Below are 18,360 nucleotides of genomic sequence, written 5' to 3'. Positions count from 1 at the left end.
CGAAGGAGAGAGAGGAAGGCAGTCTTTCCCTCACCCCTTTGGGTGGGCCTCACCATCCTTGGAGGCAGCCAGAGGTAGGCGGCGGTGAGGGAAGCAGAATCCCCCGGTGGCCAGTGGTGGCCAGTCCTCAAAAGCCACCCCGTCAGGAGAGGCACTACAGCCCTGTCCCAGTCCTGGGGTTTCTCCCGTATGGCTGTGCCCAGCAGGAGGGATGGTGGGGGGCACACAGGCACTCAGTGTGTCATCTCAGACCACAGCTGGGTCAGCCGGGGACATGGCGGCCACAGTCTCCCCCTGGCCAGCACTCTGCCTCCTCCCTGTGGCCCTCTGCACTCTCCAGCTTGCATCCAGCCACTTGTTCTGAGTGTTGCCTGAAATTCCTTTGGGTCACACGGCCCCTTCCCGGTGACCAGGCCTTCGTGTCTTCCTGTAGAATAACCTCCCTTCTTAGGGGCTTGCCCCCCGCAACTAGGAAGCACTTTGGGGTCGAGATGCCCCCGCTGGAAGGGGCTCCCCCAGGCGCACGGGCTCAAGGATCCCTGCGCCGGAAGGTCACCGGCTCATCCAAACGCTGGCCTGGAGCCTGACTGGCTGCACCTGTAAAACCCGTCCCGGGACTGAGCTGCCACCTGCCCCGTGGACCGGCCTGGAGGTGATCAATGGGCTCCTGTTGGCACTAGTCTTTATCCCCCACCACGTCTCAGCCTCAGATCTTTCTCCTGCTATCAGCGGATTAAGATTTATGGCTTCCTCAGCCTTGTAATACTTGGGTGGACAGCGGCCTAATCAACAGAGCTGTCGTTTACCAAAATGCTGTCAGATTTGATGAACGTCATGGGCTCTTAGCATTAAATTGGTAGTGAAGGGATTGGCCTTTCAGCAATTTACGGTGGGGGTGGGCTTTCCTTCAAGGCCCGGAAAGCAAGTTCATTGCACTTTAAAGCAAAGGCTTTGCTCTCACTCCACTGTCGTATCCGGGTTCCTGTTGTGGGCTAGGCAGCTGCAGACACCTCCAGGGAAGCTCATGAGTCAAAACGTGAAGCCCTTTCCTTTGTTTTCCTGTGTCTGAGTTTTGGAAACCCCTGCAGAGAGGACAATAAATGAAACAGCCCATAAAGCATCGGCTTTTACGGCGACCTTGCACGACACACACTGTCAGAGTGTCGAGCGCTGTTATTTGTAAGAGATCAGGAAAATCCGGGAAGAACATATCAAATAGGGTATATTTCCTCCCCACCCCAAGCCTGCCTGTCAGTATCTTCGGAGCTCTCCTACCTCTAGAGGGAGCCGTTTGCATACCACACAACCTGAACAACCATACAGGGCAACCCCTAGCCTCCGTCTATCTTTCGCATTGACAGCAGCTTGCACGCGCATCTCTTAGAATGCTTTGCTAAGGGGGCGGCAGATACACACAGATAACTCTGAGCGTGGCCTTGGGTTGCGTGTGGCTGAGGGCAAGATCTGCCCTTGGGCGGGCAAACTGGAACATGGGTGTTCGGGTGTCAGGGCTTTAAAATCCCGTCCCGATGCGTGGCTGATAGCACCAGGGTCCACCCGGGTCTGGGCGCTGCCAGGAGGCAGGAGAAAGCAGCCACTTACAAACACCCACTCCAGGTAAAGCAACGTGCCAGATGGGGAGCCAGCCAGGCGCTCGGGCATCATGCTCACCAGCACGTGAAGGTGGGCGGCGGGGAGCGGGCGCTGCCCGGGGGCTGGGTTGGAACCCTCCAGCCTCGTGCGCTTATTGGGAGGTGGGCGTCTTGATGTGGGTGAGGCAGCTCCCCTTCTCCTCCAGTGGTGGCGGAGGTACAGCCCCGGGGCTGCGGTGGGAGAGCAGGCCAGATGGGAGACTATTTATTCCCCTCCGGCGGCGCCCACTCGGCATTTAAAACTCTTCCGGGACCACGTTAATTTTGTTACGTGTTGCTTCAGAAACGCGTTCTTCTGTTGCAAGTTCTGTGTGAACTCCTTGAGACCAGGGCACGGGTTGTTACATTTTTTTTTTTTTTTTTTTTTTTTTTTTTACTATCTCAACATGCTTCCAGAACCTTGTATGCAGTCCGTGTTCAGTAAAGGCTTGCTGGTTAAGTGCCTTAATGCCTACTGCAAACCCATCTCCCGACCTCTCGGCCAGGCGAGCAGTTGTGACAAGCTCCTGGGAAGGGAGAGGGGCGCTTCTGGGAAAAGGGAGGATGGGAAGGCTGCAGAGGACAGAGGCATACCGGGGCTCTCCTCCTTGAATGCTGGAGCTCTTTCTCATATTTATACTTCAGATCAGACCAGCAAAACTGCATTAATGCCAGCTCTCTTACTTGGCAGCGGGAAACTGGGGTTCAGGTATGGCTGGATCCAGGTGCTCAGACAGTGTTGCACGACCCGTTCTCCATCTCTCAACTCTGCTTTTCCCTGTGCTGCTCTGTGTGGCACCAAGGTGACCACTGTCAGCCTCCACCGTGCATTCTGTCACCTGGTCGCTCTGGGCCAGCAGGATCTAATGCTCAGATCGCCTGGGCCTGTCCTATGCTCCAGCCCCCCGTGGACTCCGTTCCACATGAACACTTGGATTGGGGGTGGGGAGGGGGAGGATTTCCCAAAAGAAAATCAGGGTGCCTTTGCCAGAAGACAGGGGGGCGCGTGCAGCACAGACGGAAGCACCCGCCGCAAGCCTTCACAGACCTCACGCTGCTCAGACTGGAGTGTGCGTGCGAGCCGCCTGGGCTCTTGTGAAAATGCAGATTCCGATTCGCAGCTCTGAGATGGGGCTTGAAATTCTGCATTTCTCACAAATCCCCAGGAGAAGCCAATACTGCTGGTGCCTGGACCTTCCACGAGTAAGGTCCTCGTCTGAGTCCTCCCTTTCTGGATAAAGGAACAGAAGCCTGTAGAGGGGCCAGGCTGTGTGCCCCATGCCTGGTGCTCCTCCCTCCCAGCCCCTTCCCCTTCTCCCTCCTCCCTCCTCTTCTCCCTTCCCCACCGGCTCCTTCCTTCCTGCCTTCCCTCCTCTCGCTCTCTCTCTCTCCCCACCCCCCCCCCCCGCCACTGTCTCTGCCTCTCTCACTCTCCATCTCCATTTCAGCATTTGGGTGTTTTTGAGTGGATCCTGAGGAGTGGGGAGGAGCCTGGCCTCCCCAGCGTCTGTGGTAGAAAATCCATCTTGGAGATGAACTTCAAACCCCTTTCAGGTTCATCCTGGCCCCAGGCAGGAAAGCTCCCAGGTGTCTCCCGGCCTGGATCCTGCTTACCCTCCATAGGTCTGCTGACGCTAAGAAATGCTCTGAGAGCAAGCTGACGCAGCCTGGGAGGCAGCGAGCTCACACTTGGTGTCGGAGCCTGGGGGGCATCGCTAAGTGACAGGATCGCCTATGGAAGGAAAAGTGTCCCAAAGCACCTTCCTTCGGCACCTCTGCGTCCTCCCTGTTCCCCAACAGGGGCCCCCTGTCTGCCTTTTTCAGCCTCTTTCTCTCTCTCTTCTTTTTTAAACTTTCTTTCCAAGATCTTTTTCTCGCATGATCTATAGCCAAGCCCCTGCCTACTTTTCTGAGTGTTAGGTGTTCTCAGGAAGTTCCTTCATTTCCCTCCATCCTGTAGCCCAGGCCGGGCACATTTATCCTTCACGTGCCTTTTGGGGGGCATTATAGTGTGGTGGTTAGTACTGGGGTCCCTCAGCAAACTACAGCTCTCGGGCCAAATCTGGCCACAGCCTGTTCTTATAAATAAAGTCTTTTGGGGACACAGGCAAGCCCATTCATTCAGGCTTTATCTATGGCTGCTTTCCAGCTACAATGGGACAGCTGAATTCTGGTGACAGAGACCATATGATTGGCAGGACCTAAAATCCTTAGTCTGTACAGGAAACACGGACCCATCCCTGGTTTGGAGCAAGGCCTCTGGAGCTGTGCTGCTGGGGTTCAGATCGAGGCTCTGCGGCTTCCTCACTGTGCGACCTTGGGCAAGGGGCTTGTGGCCTTGTGCCTCGGTTTCCCCCTGGGGTTGCTGTGAGGACCGAACGAGCAAAGGCACGCGAAGGACTTGGAGGGGCGCTCAGTGTGCATTCAGTGTCGTGATGCATAATGTGAACGCGCTCGCGGGGGTGGGCGGGTGGGGCGGCGTGACCGTGGATGAGAAAGGTGTTCGGTCCTACCCAGTGAGAGTCCCGCAGGGCAGTAAGGCCCCGGCGTCATTTTCTTCATCATCAAGTTCACTAGGCTGGTGGGGAAGCCGAGTCTCACAGGGGTGGAGGCTTCTCACCCAGGGCATGAGGGGAAAGGCATGAATCACTGTCCCCAGGCGCCTGGGTGGCTCAGTCGGTTAAGCGTCAGACTCTTGGTTTCGGCCCAGGTCATGCTCTCACAGCTCATGAGTTCAAACCCCACACCGGGCTCTGTGCTGACAGTGCATAGCCTGCTTGGGATTCTCTCTTTCTCCCTCTCTCTCTGCCCCTCCCCTGCTCACTCTCTATCTCTCTCAAAAAAATAAATAAACTTAAGAAAAAATAAAATAAATCTCTGTCCCGCAGCGGGGTAACGAACCCAGTATGCATGGCTTGGCCGACCTGTCCCTCCTTTTAATAGCCAGGCCTCACTCGAGTGAGGCCCGGAGCAGGAAGTTTAAGGAGGCCCTCACTCTTGGATTCGTGCACATGCAGGGCACCCAAGAGGGAACCCCTTCTTCTTCCTTTTTTTTAAATTTTATTTTTTATTTTTTAAAATTTACATCCAAATTAGTTAGCATGCAGTGCAACAATGATTTCAGGAGTAGATTCCTTAGTGCCCCTTACCCATTGAGCCCATCCCCCCCTCCCACAACCCCTCCAGCAACCCTCAGTTTGTTCTCCATATTTATGAATCTCTTCTGTTTTGTCCCCCTCCCTGTTTTTATATTATTTTTGTTAAGAGGGAGCCCCTTCTTAAATGTTGCTCCCTGGGTGCCTCCCTTGTGCCACCCCGGCCCCAGCCCTGAGAAGTCCCGAGGAAAACCCAGGGTCTCCTAAACTTATTTGATCACAAAGCCAATATGGGGGGAGTGTAACACCCACTGAAATTCTACTGAGAAAGTACTTCAAGCTAAAAAGTTAGTGAAAAATTCTGAACACCCTTTGTGCAGTAGGAACCAGTAAAGACTTTTTTTTTAATTTTTTTTTTTTTTACTTTTGAGAGAGAGAGTGCACGCATGCATAAGCAGGGGAGGGGCAGAGAGAGAGGGGAAGAGAGGATCTGAGGGGGGCTCTGTGCTGACCGGGTAGATCCTGACGCGGGGCTCGAACTCACGAACCGCGAGATCATGACCTGAGCCGAAGTCCGATTCTTAACCGACCGGGCCACCCAGGCGGCCCTCCAGTCAGGGCTTCTGAGCAGAGGTGGCGTGACCCATGCAGACCTACCGCCTCGCCATCAGCCGCTAACGTGCTCACCCCTCGGAGGAATTCAGATGCTCCTCCCATCACGTCTCAAGCAATCTGACTTTTTCTGTATAGAAATCGGTACAGATCAGGACGGAAGCTGGCCCGCGGCTGCACATCGAGCCGCCTCTGGACCCTTCTGAAGATTTTGAGCCGTGTGGGGATGTGACCGTCAAGGCCAAGGACGCTTCCGGGGACCGTCCACAGGTAGGACTGGCCTCAGCTTGTGCTGTAGCGGCTCTGGGGGCACTTTGTGACAGCTGTTTATTCCTTCCCTCCTTCTGTCCCTAAGTTCCTTCACTCTTGTCCTCCCTTTCGCACGCCGTGACGAGCACCCAGGCCGGGCCACATGCTGGATGTTCCTCCAGGCACACGGTGTCCAGGTGTCAGAAGGGCTGGCGTCCGACCCCAAAGAGGCAACAGCCTACAGTCCCTCCACCGCAAGAGCTTGCTGAGGGGTGGGGCAGGGCGTGGTGGGCCCAGGAGAGAGGGTATCCAGGAAGGCTTCCTCGAGGAAGTGACACTTGCCGGGGTCCGAGAGGCTGGGGCGGAGTGTGGGGCAAGGAGGGGAGGGGAGGCGGGCAGAGCTGATACTCAGCCTGGCCACAACTGTATGTATGCACCTGCTGTTAAAGATTTTGAGTATCACCCCACCCCCTGGGGCAGCAGAAGCCACACACGGAAATGCCCAGAAGCCCCACAGAACTGTAGCTCAAGAGTCCACAGCCGCGCAGCCGCTGATGAGGCAGGCAATGGGGCGTTTCGGTCCCCTCCTGAAACCGCCGTGTCACCTGTGAAATCCAGGGACCTCCGACGGTGCGTGCTGGGCTTCTATTCAGCAGGCATTGGTTGGGCACCCACTTCGGAGCATCAGGCTCTGTCCCTGGCACCAGAGACACAGAAACAAACAAAACGCACGGGGGCCCTATTCTTAAGCAACTTATACTCCGGGGCGGGGGTGGGGGTGGGGGGTAGACAATAAAGAAGAGACCAAGATGGGAACGCAAGCTGGCACAGCCACTCTGGAGAACAGTACGGAGGTTCCTCGAAAAACTAAAACTAGAACTACCCTACGACCCAGCCATGGCGCTACGAGGCATTTCTCCACGGGATACAGGTGTGCTGTTTCCAAGGGACACAAGCACCCCCATGTTTATAGCAGCACGATCGACAGTAGCCAAAGGATGGAAAGAGCCCAAATGTCCATCGACAGATGAATGGATAAAGAAGATGTGGCATATGTATATAATGGAGTATTACTCTGCAATCAAAAAGAATGAAATCTTGCCATTTGCAACCACGTGGATGGAACTGAAGGGAATTATGCTAAGTGAAATTAGTCAGAGGAAGACAAAAATCCTATGACTTCACTCATACGAGGACTTTAAGAGACAAAACAGATGAACATAAGGGAAGGGAAACAAAAGTAGTATAAAAACAGGGAGGGGGACAAAGCATAAGAGACTCTTAAATATGGAGAACAAACAGAGGGTTACTGGAGGGGTTGTGGGAGGGGACATGGGCTAAATCGGGAAGGAGCACTAAGGAAATCATTGTTGCACTATATGCTCACTAACTTAGATGGAAGTTTTAAGAAATAAAAAATAAAATTGAAAAAAAAAAAGAATAGACCAAGAGATAAAGAAAGCGATAATTGCAGGTATGGTCACGTTCTGCAAAGAAAACAGAGGAAGGTGGAACAGTGGGGGAGAGAGGGCAGCGTCAGACACGGCAGAGAGGGCGGGAAGGCTGCCTTCAGGTGTGACAGTTCAGCTGAAACCTGGTGGGAAAAGCATTGCAGGCAGAGGGAACAGCAAGCACAGATGACATGAGGCTCAGGCACAGCATGAGCAAGGTGGGAGTGTGGGGCAGACCAGGCAGGGCACGATGAGCCCCGGGCAGGGGAGTGGAGGGGGCTGTGAGGGGCGAGTCCAGATAGCTGGGTTTTATTCTGAGGGCATCGCTTTTATATATAGAATGAGTGCATAGATCATTGCCATGTCTATATAGAAGCAAAATTATCGGGACGCCACAGGACAGAGGCCCCCGGGCCATCCCCCGTCCCATCCCCCGGGCCTTTGTTCCGCTGTGAGTGCAGGCTGCAGATTCAATAGCCTCCCTAAAAGAACAAAATCTTGCTTTTTTTAAAAAAAGAATTGTTTTTAATGTTTATTTATTTGTGTGCGCGTGAGAGAGAGAGAGAGCATAAGCAGGAGAGGGGCAGAGAGAGAGGGAGACACAGAATCCGAAGCAGGCTCCTGGCTCTGAGCTGTCAGCACAGAGCCGGACACAGGGCTCGAACTCATGAACCGCGAGATCACGACCTGAGCCGAAGTCGGAAGCTTAAGTGACGGAGCAACCCAGGTGCCCCCCAAATCTTGCTTTTGAATGCCGCTCCTGTACCAAACCCTGCCTTTAAGAACTGCAAAGCACTCATAAAAGTGGGAATATTGTCCAGGAAACATTCTTGTGTTGTGTTTGCCTGTTTGTATTTCCTTCTTTGCTCGTAAAAGAAGGACAGGTAAAGAGCAAAGGGTTGCTTTGTTTCACATCCCAGCTGCAAAAGTCTAAAAGTAAATTGGAAATTCTGTCTTCCTGGAGGGGGCCGGTGGGGGGGGGTGGCGCTGTTTTTATGGACTTAACCCAGTGCCCTTGTTTCCTACCCAGTCCGTATTAAAGGGATTTTACAGTAGGCAACACTCTAGCGTGGGCTTTACTGCCTTTAACACCCACCTCCCATACCACAAACACAGCACACGCGCTCACACACGTACACACTTGCTTTTGGAACAACAGAACGGCGCCCGGCTCAGGGTCTGAGCACCTGCCCCTGCCAACAGCCATCAGTTTCTCTTAGCTTGGGAGGCTGGTCTGTAGCCAAGTTCAGCCCGGTCCAGTCCCGGCCACGCCCCCGCCCCGCACGGAATGTGTGCATGCCTTCGGCGCGAAAAGTGGGGTAGTTCCCTCTTCTCCTCTGGTACCTCCTGTTAAGTGAACATATATTCCTTCCTTTGCAAGCCCCCAGGCTGCCTGCAGCACAAGGCAGCCCGCCCCCCACGAGCTATAAGCTCCATTAGCATTCCTGGGTGCACACACGCTCTGAAGCAGCATGGCCCTGCCCTGCCCGCCCTGCCTTGTCTCTACTGTGAGCGCTTGACTGTATTTCCTTCTTTCCTTTTTCTCCCCATCTTGAGGGGGCACTCTGTAAGGCTTCACAGTCAATTTCCCCTCGGAGTTACTTTCCTGCGAAGCCAAAGAGTGAAATGGTAACACGCGTTTTCGGCCGAGGCAGAAGGCTTAAGAGACGCAGTCTGAACTAGAGAGGAAAAAAAATAAGAAGAAAAGCGTGTGGCTAAATATATTCAGCCACCTCACACTGTTTGCAAACGCAGCTCCGAGGGGGAGCAAAAGGAAATCCGTGTCCGCATGTGTACTTTTCGTCTGACCTTCACTGTTGAAACATACCAGCCTGTTTGCCTTCAATCATACCCTTGGTGATCTTCAATTTCTTGCGGGCTCCGAGTTCGCAGACCCGCATGCCGCAGACAGGCTCCGTTGGCCTCAGCCCATGGACTTGCACGGTGTTTTCGAAAGAATTACTAGCTGACATTTAAGAATCAGGAGAGTCCATGTCGAAATGGGAATTTGGGGCTTCTGTTGAAAAATCCTAACTGTTTGGGAGCCAGATCCTTACATAACAGCAGCGGTCGGAGCTGAGGAGCGGCTGTCCCCTTACACAGGTGCGTGCACTGCAGGTGCCTGGTCCCCGCGACAGATCCCAGGTACCGTTCTACACACCGAAGATAAAACAGACAATAAACAATGTATCGGGGCGTCTGGGTGGCTGAGTCGGTTGAGCGGCTGACTCTTTGATTTCGGCTCAGGTGTCGACGCCAGCGTTGTGGGATCGAGCCCTGCTTTGGGCTCCGCGCTGAGCCTGGAGCCTGCTTGGGATTCTCTCTTTCTCTCCCTCTACCCCTCTTCCCCCCCCCCCCCCCGGCCTGTCTAAAATAAAAAATAAAAATTAAAAAAAATAAAATTTAACCGATACAAAGAAAATAAAAGTCTTTTCATAATCCCACTGCCCCAGAGGTCATAGATGGGTGTATCCATCCAGAATAAAAATTTCTTACATTCATAACATATGAAAGGTATTGATTACATCCAAGAGGAGATGGTTTATCTGGAATGTTCCAGTCCTGGCCCATCCCCAGTGAGTGGTGGTAATTCCTGAGTTTAGTTATTTGATTTTTCCTGCGAGCATGATGGGTTGATGGGAAGACTTGGCCGCCCCATCATCTTCTGGAATGCCTCCACTGTGTGGACCCTGGTGTGGGATGAACTGGATATTTGCCCACAATTACAATTCGATGTTTTAAAGTCATTGCTATTTGCTGACACATACAAACAACTGAAGACCTGTTCACAGCCTGTGTGCCCCCAGTAGGTCCACCACGTGTGGACTCTGCCGAGGCCCATGACGGCTCACCCACCTATGGGAATCGTGGAGATTAGAGGGTGCCATCACTGGCCAGGCATCCCCCAGTGGGAATCCCACCCGGTTCCCAGCAGGGAGGGCCCTGTAGCAAATCCCTCCAGTTTGCCATTCATTAATTTCAACGGTGAGGCTTAAACAATGAAAGATTGTTTTTAAGCCCGTCGCGTTGCTTGGGTAGTTCTGTTTTGGATTACCATTTAAATAACTTTCAAGTGAGAACCATTTTTTCCTTCACTTTTTATAGCTGTTTTCACATACATGGGATTATATACCATCCACACTATTTGATATCCCACTTTCTTTATTCAGCAAGATGTGGAGGCCGTATCTCGGTACTCACTGAGCCCAGTGTCTAGGTTGTTGGTGCCCTGAGTTTGAATCCTGGTCTCTTTACTAACCGTGTGCCTACAGCGGTGTGGGTAAGGCAGGGATGAGTTTGACCAGCTCAGCTTTGGGAGAGAGAGAGCCGAGAATGATGGACGGTGAGGAGGCAGACGGGAGGCATGGAGACCAACAGAGAGAACGAGGGACCCAGCGCATCTTCAGGGACGTAAATTGCTTTTACCACGCCCATTCTCTCTGCTTGCCCCTAGGGTACCAAGTCTCCTACGGGCACCACGCCCTGTGATTTCAATGTCTCCCTTCTGAATGCACATGGATTACCAGACCCTGCCAGCAGTGCAGACAAAGAAAGGATCCTCTTAACTATTCAGGATGTAATGGTAAGATGGACTTCAGCCTCATAACCCCACGAAGGGCCAGGGTCTTTGCCGTAGCCAAGCAGCTGGGCTGTAGGATAGGAAAATCACACCAGGATTTGGCTTTAACAGAAAACCTCTAGCCCACCCGTTAGGTTTAAAACAATACGTGTGAGATTTGACTTAACGATCTAGTTTTTCATGTGGGTAGAAGCTCACGTTAGATGAACATTTACTAAGTGCTAAGCACCGCGCTGAGTGTGGAGCATCCATCACTGCATTAACCCTGTGAGTTAACTGCTAGGTACTTTCGTCCTCATTTTGTAGTTTGGAGAAACTGAGGACGAGAGAAAGGATGTTGTTCACCCAGCCCTCAGAGAAACCCAGACTGGAAACCTCAACCCCGTGACTCCTTATTCCTTGCAATTAACAATCCTAGGCTGGGAATTGCGCTGGCCTGCTTTTGCTCCCCAAAGTGCCCAGCTCTCTGGAGGGGCACAGTCTTGTAAATATCATTGATGTTCAGCCTGGAAGCAAGGTGCTGAGAGGTGGCCATCTGTCAGTTGTGCTTATGATCGAGAAGACCTCTCCTTTGCCGAGTGTCTATCTCCTCAGTGAACCCATAGCTGGGAACGTTGACGAACAGTGCTTTTCAAAAATGAAACCCAATGAGGAAACAACCAAACAAAGCCTAATTGAGGGACTGTCTACAAAACAGTTCACATGGAGGCTTCAAAACTACCAATGGCATAAGTGAGAAAGGTTATTCCAGATAAAAGAGGCTACCAGCAGGGGTGCCTGGGTGGCTCAGTCGGTTGAGCGACTGACTTCGGTTCAGGTCACGATCTCACGGTCTGTGAGTTCGAGCCCCGCGTCGGGCTCTGTGCTGACACCTCAGAGCCTGGAGCCTGCTTCCGATTCTGTGTCTCCCTCTCTCTCTGCCCCTCCCCCACTCATGCTGTGTCTCTCTCTGTCTCAGAAATAAATAAACATTAAAAAAAAACAAAAAAGAGGCTAACAGCATATCACAGTTACCCCACATGAGATCCTTGTTGGGGGGCGGGGGGCAGGGGGCTGTTGGGGTTGCTAATTGCCCTAAATTTAAGGATGGTTTTGGGAAATTAACGAATTTGAAAATGAACTACATTATATTAGATAATATTGTATGGTTGTTAAATTTCCTGAATTTGATAATTCTGTCTGTTCTGTTTATGTAAGAGAAGGCTCCAGTTCTCAGGGCTGCCCAGAATTGGTGAAGAACCAATGAATGTAGGTGGAGGGTATGTGGGTATTCATTATACCCTTCCCATTATAGTATTCAGATATATTTTCTGTGGGTTTTACCTTTTTTTCAAAATAAAAAGTTTGTTTGTTTTTTTAAAGCTAGCACATTAAGGAGGGGGATAGGCCGCTTCAGTAGAGCTAAGCATCAGCAAAGAGAAAAAGAGAAGAGTTTCCTTTTAAGGAGACCTAGTTTTAAAAACTCTGTAGGATTATATTGATGTCAATTTCCTGATTGTGCTTTTGTGCTTTAATTATGCAAGATGCTACCATGGGGGAAACTGACTGAAGGGTACATAGGATCTCTCTCTCTCTCTGTTATTTCTTACAAACAGCATAAGAAATCTACAATAAGCACAACGTGAAAAGTAAAAAGCTAATAACTAAATAAAATAAACACAAATGCACAGGTTCTATCTTCTAGAGGTTCAGATTTTGATCCTGGGCTTGGGCTCAGGCATGTTTGTTTGTTTGAAGTAGCCCACATTTTGCAAACATTTCACCATGTTTGAGAACCCCAGTTTTAGGGAAAAGACAGCTGTGGATCTCAATTTTTGATTCTGTAAGAATCGTGTAGAATATTTGAAATGCATATTTTAGAGCTAATTTTTAAGATACAGAAGTTGTATATAGGAGATAGCATAGTTTTTAACAAAAGAATTCCCAGTGATTGTGAATCGGAAGGACTGAAGATTTCAGTTTACCTCATACAGAAGGAAAGTTTTGGAGATAATTTGCACTTTGTGAGTTGGAACTGGGGACTATAAAAAAAAGTTTAAAAGTCTTTAAGTTTATTTATTTTATTCTAAGAGAGAGAGAGAGACCCAGAGCATACGAGCAGCAGAGAAGGAGAGAGAGAATCTCAAGCAGGCTCTGTGGTGTTAGCGTGGAGCCCAGTGTGGGGCTTGAACTCATGAACCATGAAAACATGACCTGAGCTGAAAGCAAGAGCCGGTTGCTTAACGGACTGAGCCACCCAGGCGCCCCCCCACCCCCCAAAAAAGGAGCTTTAAAATTCAAAGTTAGAATCTCATCTCCATCATACAAAATTAGGATAACTATAAAGTAAAAAACAAAATAAAACAACAACAAAAACCCAGGAGGTTCACAAAAGCCAGAAAAGGATGAGAGGGGCTCTGCCCTTGTCTTCAAAACCATATCCTATACTTCTGGTGACAGAGCATATTGCTTAAAATAACAAATGAAAGATACAAAACCATAATAGCTCCTGACAGCATCTTCTCTATTATAGATCAATTTCTATCCAGAATTTTGACCATTAGTATCAAGAAAAGACCAAGTGATGTTCAACACACTCTTTTAAAGAAGACGGGAAAGTCTTAATGTATTTTAGAAATATTTTCATAGAAAATTATTTTATTTAGGTTTTTGATTAAAGAGATGAATTTTAGATAGGAAATTAACTTTGTGTTACTGTATCAATACATAATTATATTAAGAAAATGAATATGAACCCTTCACATTTTGTTTTTCTCACTTTGGTCACGTTCAAAGTATGTTTCAAACTGGAAAAGGAAAAAAAAAAAAGCAACCCAGAGAAAATAGGGGCATGTAGGAGAGGATTTATTAGTTATGACTTGAAAAAATTATGCTGGAATTCAGGATAAGGGTAGAAATACAATGATGAATAGAAATAGGTGTGGCCAGGGGCACCTGGGTGGCTCAGCAGGTTAAGTGTCCAACTTCGGCTCAGGTCACGGTCTTGCAGTTCGTGGGTTCGAGCCCCATGTCGGGCTCTGTGCTGACAGTTCAGAACCCGGAGGCTGCTTCGGATTCTGTGTCTCCGTCTCTCTCTGTCCCTCTCCCGCTCACACTCTGTCTCTCTGCCTCTCTGTCTCAAAAATAAATAAACATTAAAAATTTTTTTAAAGAAGTAGGTATGGCCAGCGGGGAGGTCCTGGATCCCTGACTGCGGGGGCCAGGTTTAGCTCACCGATGTGTCTTGTTGGCTGTTCTGTTTTAATTCCAGTGTAGTTAACGTGCAGCGTTAAATTAGTTTCAGGTGCGTACGTGTACCCTTCACCTAATTCACCCATCTCCCCTCTGGTGACCATCAGTTTGTTCTCTATAGTGAAGAGTCCGTTTTCTGGTTTGTCTCTTTTTTCTTTGTTCATTTGTTTTGTTTTGTTTTAATTCCACATATGAGTAAAATCACGTGGTATTGGACTTTCTCTACCTGACTGATTTCACTTAGCACCGTATCCTCTGAATCTACCCGTATTGTTGCAAATGGGAAGATTTCATTCTTTTTTTTTTTTTAATTTTTTTTAATGTTTATTTATTTTTGAGACAGAGAGAGACAGAACATGAACGGGGGAGGGGCAGAGAGAGAGGGAGACACAGAATCCAAAGCGGGCTCCAGGTTCCGAGCTGTCAGCACGGAGCCCGACGTGGGGCTCGAACCCACAGACCGCGAGATCATGACCTGAGCCGAAGCCGGTCGCTTAACCGACCGAGCCACCCAGGCACCCCAAGATTTCATTCTTTTTTATGGATGAGTAATATTCCATTGTGTAGACGTGTACACACACACACACACACACACACTCACACACTCTTGTGTATCCATTCATCTATCAGTGGATACTTGGGCTGCTTCCATAATTTGGCCATTGTAAATAATGCTGCAATAAACATAGAGGTGCCTGTATCTTTTCAAATTAGTAAATTAGCGTTTTCATATTCTTTGGGTAAATACCCAATAGTGGGATTACTGGATCATATGGCAATTCAATTTTTACTTTTTTGAGGAAACTCCATACTGTCTTCCACAGTGGCCGTACCAGTTTGCATGCCCACCAGCAGTGCAGCAGACTTCCCGTTTCTCCACATCCTCAACAATATTTGTGGTTTCTTGTGTTTTTGATATCAGCCATTCCGACAGGTATGAGGCGATCTCTCATTGTGGTTTTGATTTGCATTTCCCTGATGAGTGATGTTGAGCATCTTTTCATGTGTCTGTTGGCCATCTGGATGTCTTCTTTGGAGAAGTGTCTGTTCATGTCTTCTGCCCATTTTGTATTGGGTTCGTCCTTCCATCCTTCCTTCCTTCCTTTCTTTCTTTCTTTCTTTCTTTCTTTCTTTCTTTCTTTCTTTCTGGTGTTGAGTTGTATCAGTTCTTTACATTTTTGGATACTGCCCCTTTATTGGATATGTCATTTGCAGACATATCTTTTCCAATTCAATACATTGTGTTTTTTTTTTGTTTTTTTTTTTTTAAATTTTTTTTCAACGTTTTTTATTTATTTTTGGGACAGAGAGAGACAGAGCATGAACGGGGGAGGGGCAGAGAGAGAGGGAGACACAGAATCGGAAACAGGCTCCAGGCTCCGAGCCATCAGCCCAGAGCCCGACGCGGGGCTCGAACTCACGGACCGCGAGATCGTGACCTGGCTGAAGTCGGACGCTTAACCGACTGCGCCACCCAGGCGCCCCAATACATTGTGTTTTAAGTGTTGTTGATGGTTTCCTCTGCTATGCAGAAGGTTTTTGTTTTGATGAAGTCCCAATAGTTTATTTTTGCTTTTGTTTCTCTTGCCTCAGGAGACATATTTAGAAAGAAGTGGTTATAGACATATGGAGAAAGACATTGCTGCCTGTACTCTCTTCTAGGATTTTTATGGTTTCAGGTCTCACATCCATTTTGAGTTTATTTTTGTGTGTGGTGTAAGAAAGAGGTCCAGTTCCATTCTTTTGCATGTTGCTGTTATGTTTCCCCAACACCATTTGTTGAAGAGATTGTCTTTTTTCCATTAGATATTCTTTCGCACTTTGTCAAAGTTTAATTGGCCGTAACACTGTGGGTTTATTTCTAGGTTTTCTATTCTGATCCATCGATCTATGTGTCTGTTTTTGTGCCAGTACCATATTGTTTTAATTACTACTGCTTTGTAGCATATCTTGAAATCTGGGAATGTGATACCTCCAGTTTTGTGTTTTTTTCAAGACTGCTTTGGCTATTTAGGGTCTTTTGTGGTTCCCTACAAATTTTCAGATGATTTGTTCTAGTTCTGTGAAGAATGCTGTTGGTATTTTGATGGGTTTTGCATTAAATCTGTAGATTGCTTTGAGTGGTATGGATATTTTAACAATACTTGTTCTTCCAATCTGTGAGCATGGAATATCTTTCCATTTGTTTGTGTCATTTTCAAATTCTTTCATCAGTGTTTTATAGTTTTCAGAGTACAGGCCTTTCACTCCCTTGGTTAATTTTATTCCAAGGTATTTTTTTATTTTTTGTACAATTGTAATTGGGGTTATTAATTTCTCTTTTTGCTATTTCATTGTTAGTGTATAGAAATGCAACATATTTGTGTGTATTGATTTTGTATCCTGTGACTTTACTGCATTCATGTATCAGTGCTAGTAGATTTTTAGTGCAATCTTGAGGGTTTTCTCTATATAGTATCATGTCATCTGCAAATAGTGAAAGTTTTATTTCTTCCTTACCCGTTTGGATGCCTTTTATTTCTTTTTCTTATCTGATTGCGTAGGCTAGGACTTCAAAGTACTATGTTGAATAAAAGTGGTGAGAGTGGACATCCCTGTCTTGTTCCTGACCTTAGGGGAAAAGCTCTCAGGTTTTAGAGGATGATGTTAGCTGTGAATTTTTCATATATGGCCTTTATTATGTTGAGTTATGTTTCCTCTAAACCTACTTTGTTGACAGTTTTTATCATGAATGAATATTGTACTTTGTCAAATGCTTTTTCTGCATCAATTGAAATGACCATATGGTTTTGATCCTTTCTTTTGTTGATGCAGTGTATCATGTTGATTGATTTGTGAGTATTGAACCACCTTGCATCCCAGGAATTAATCCCATTTGATCGTGGTGAATGATTTCTTTAAGGTATTGTTGGATTCAGTTTGCTAATATTTTGTTGAGGATTTTTGCATCTGTGTTCATCAGAGACATTGGCCTGTAATTTTCTTTTTTTTTGGTAGTGTCTTTATCTGGTTTTGGTGTCAGGATAATGCTGGCCTCATAGAATGGATTTGGAAGTTTTTCTTCCTCTTCTGTTTTTTTCTGGCAGTTTTCCTTCTTCTATTCTTTGAGAAGAATAGCTATTAATTCTTTAAATATTTGGTGGAATTCACCTGTGAAGCCATCTGGTCCTGGACACTTGTTTGTTGGAAGTTTTTTTGATTACTGATTCAGTTTCATTGCTAGTAATCAGTCTGTTCAAATTTCCTTTCTTTTCTTTTTTTTTTTAATGTCTTCTTGTTTTTGAGAGCAAGAGACAGCACAAACAGGGTAGAGGCAGAGAAGGAGAGGGAGACACAGAATCTGAAGCAGGCTCCAGGCTCTGAGTTATCAGCACAGAGCCCAACGTGGGGCTTGAACTCATGAACTGTGAAATCATGGCCTGAGCCAAAGCTGGACACTCAACTGACTGAGCCACCCAGGCACCCCAGTCTGTTCAAATTTCTGTTTCTCTCTGGTTCAGTTTTGGGAGGTTGATTATCTGTTTCTAGGAATTTATCCATTTCTTCTAGGTTGTCCAATTTGTTGATATAATTTTGCATAATATTCTCTTATAATCCTTTGTGTTTCAGTGGTATCTGTTGTTCTTTCTTTCTTTTTTAATGATTATTTATTTTTGAGAGAGAGAGACAGAGCATGAGCAGGGGAGGGGCAGAGAGAGAGTGAGACACAGAATCCGAAGCAGGCTCCAGTCTCTGAGCTGTCAGCACAAAGCCCAGTGTGGGGCTTGAACTCACGAACCGTGAGATCGTGACCTGAGCTGAAGTCGGACGCTCAACCAACTGAGCCACCCAGGTGCCCTTCTGTTGTTATTTCTCCTGTTTCATTTCTGATTTTGTTTCTCTGAGTCTTCTCTCTCTCTCGCTCTCTCTCTCTCTCTGATGAGTCTGGCTAGGTATATCCATTTTGTTGATCCTTTTCAAAGAACCAGCTCCTGGTTTCGTTGATCCGTTCTATTGTTTTCTAAGTTTCTATTTCATTTATTTGTGCTCCAATTTTCGTTATTTCCTTCCTTCTATGGTTTTGGGTTTTGTTTGTCCTTTTTTATAGTTCCTTTAGGTGTAAGATTAGGTTGTTTATTTGAGATTTTGCTTGCTTTCTGAGGTAGATCTGTATTGCCATAAACTTGCCTCTTGGAACAGCTTTGCTGCATCCCAAGAGTTTTGGGCCTTTGTGTTTTCATTTTCACTTGTCTCCATGTATTTTTTAATTTCCTCTGAATTCTTGGTTAGCCCATTCACTGTTTAGCAGCATGTTATTTAACCTCCATATATTTCTGTTCTTTCTAGATTTTTTTCCTCATGGTTCATTTCTAGTTTTACAAAAGCATTGTGGTCAGAAAAGATGCATGGTATGACTTCAATCTTTTTAAATTTGTTGAGACTTGTTTTGTGGCCTAATAGATGACTTATTCTGGAAAATGTTCTATGTGTATTTGAAAAGATTGGGTATTCTGCCGCTTCAGGATGTAATA

General features: G+C 47.6%; 1 protein-coding gene across 1 annotated transcript in view; it reads left to right on the top strand.

Moving 5' to 3' along the window:
- KATNIP (katanin interacting protein) overlaps positions 1-18,360 on the top strand; it is a 193,290-nt gene that overhangs the window by 65,099 nt on the left and 109,831 nt on the right. The window contains 2 exon segments of the mRNA XM_042972321.1: positions 5,477-5,608; positions 10,493-10,621. Coding sequence (XP_042828255.1) covers positions 5,477-5,608; positions 10,493-10,621 — 261 coding nt within the window.

This window comes from Panthera tigris, chromosome E3 (assembly GCF_018350195.1).
Source record: "Panthera tigris isolate Pti1 chromosome E3, P.tigris_Pti1_mat1.1, whole genome shotgun sequence".
Lineage (NCBI taxonomy): Eukaryota > Metazoa > Chordata > Mammalia > Carnivora > Felidae > Panthera > Panthera tigris.
This window is presented reverse-complemented; position numbering and strand designations above follow the sequence as displayed.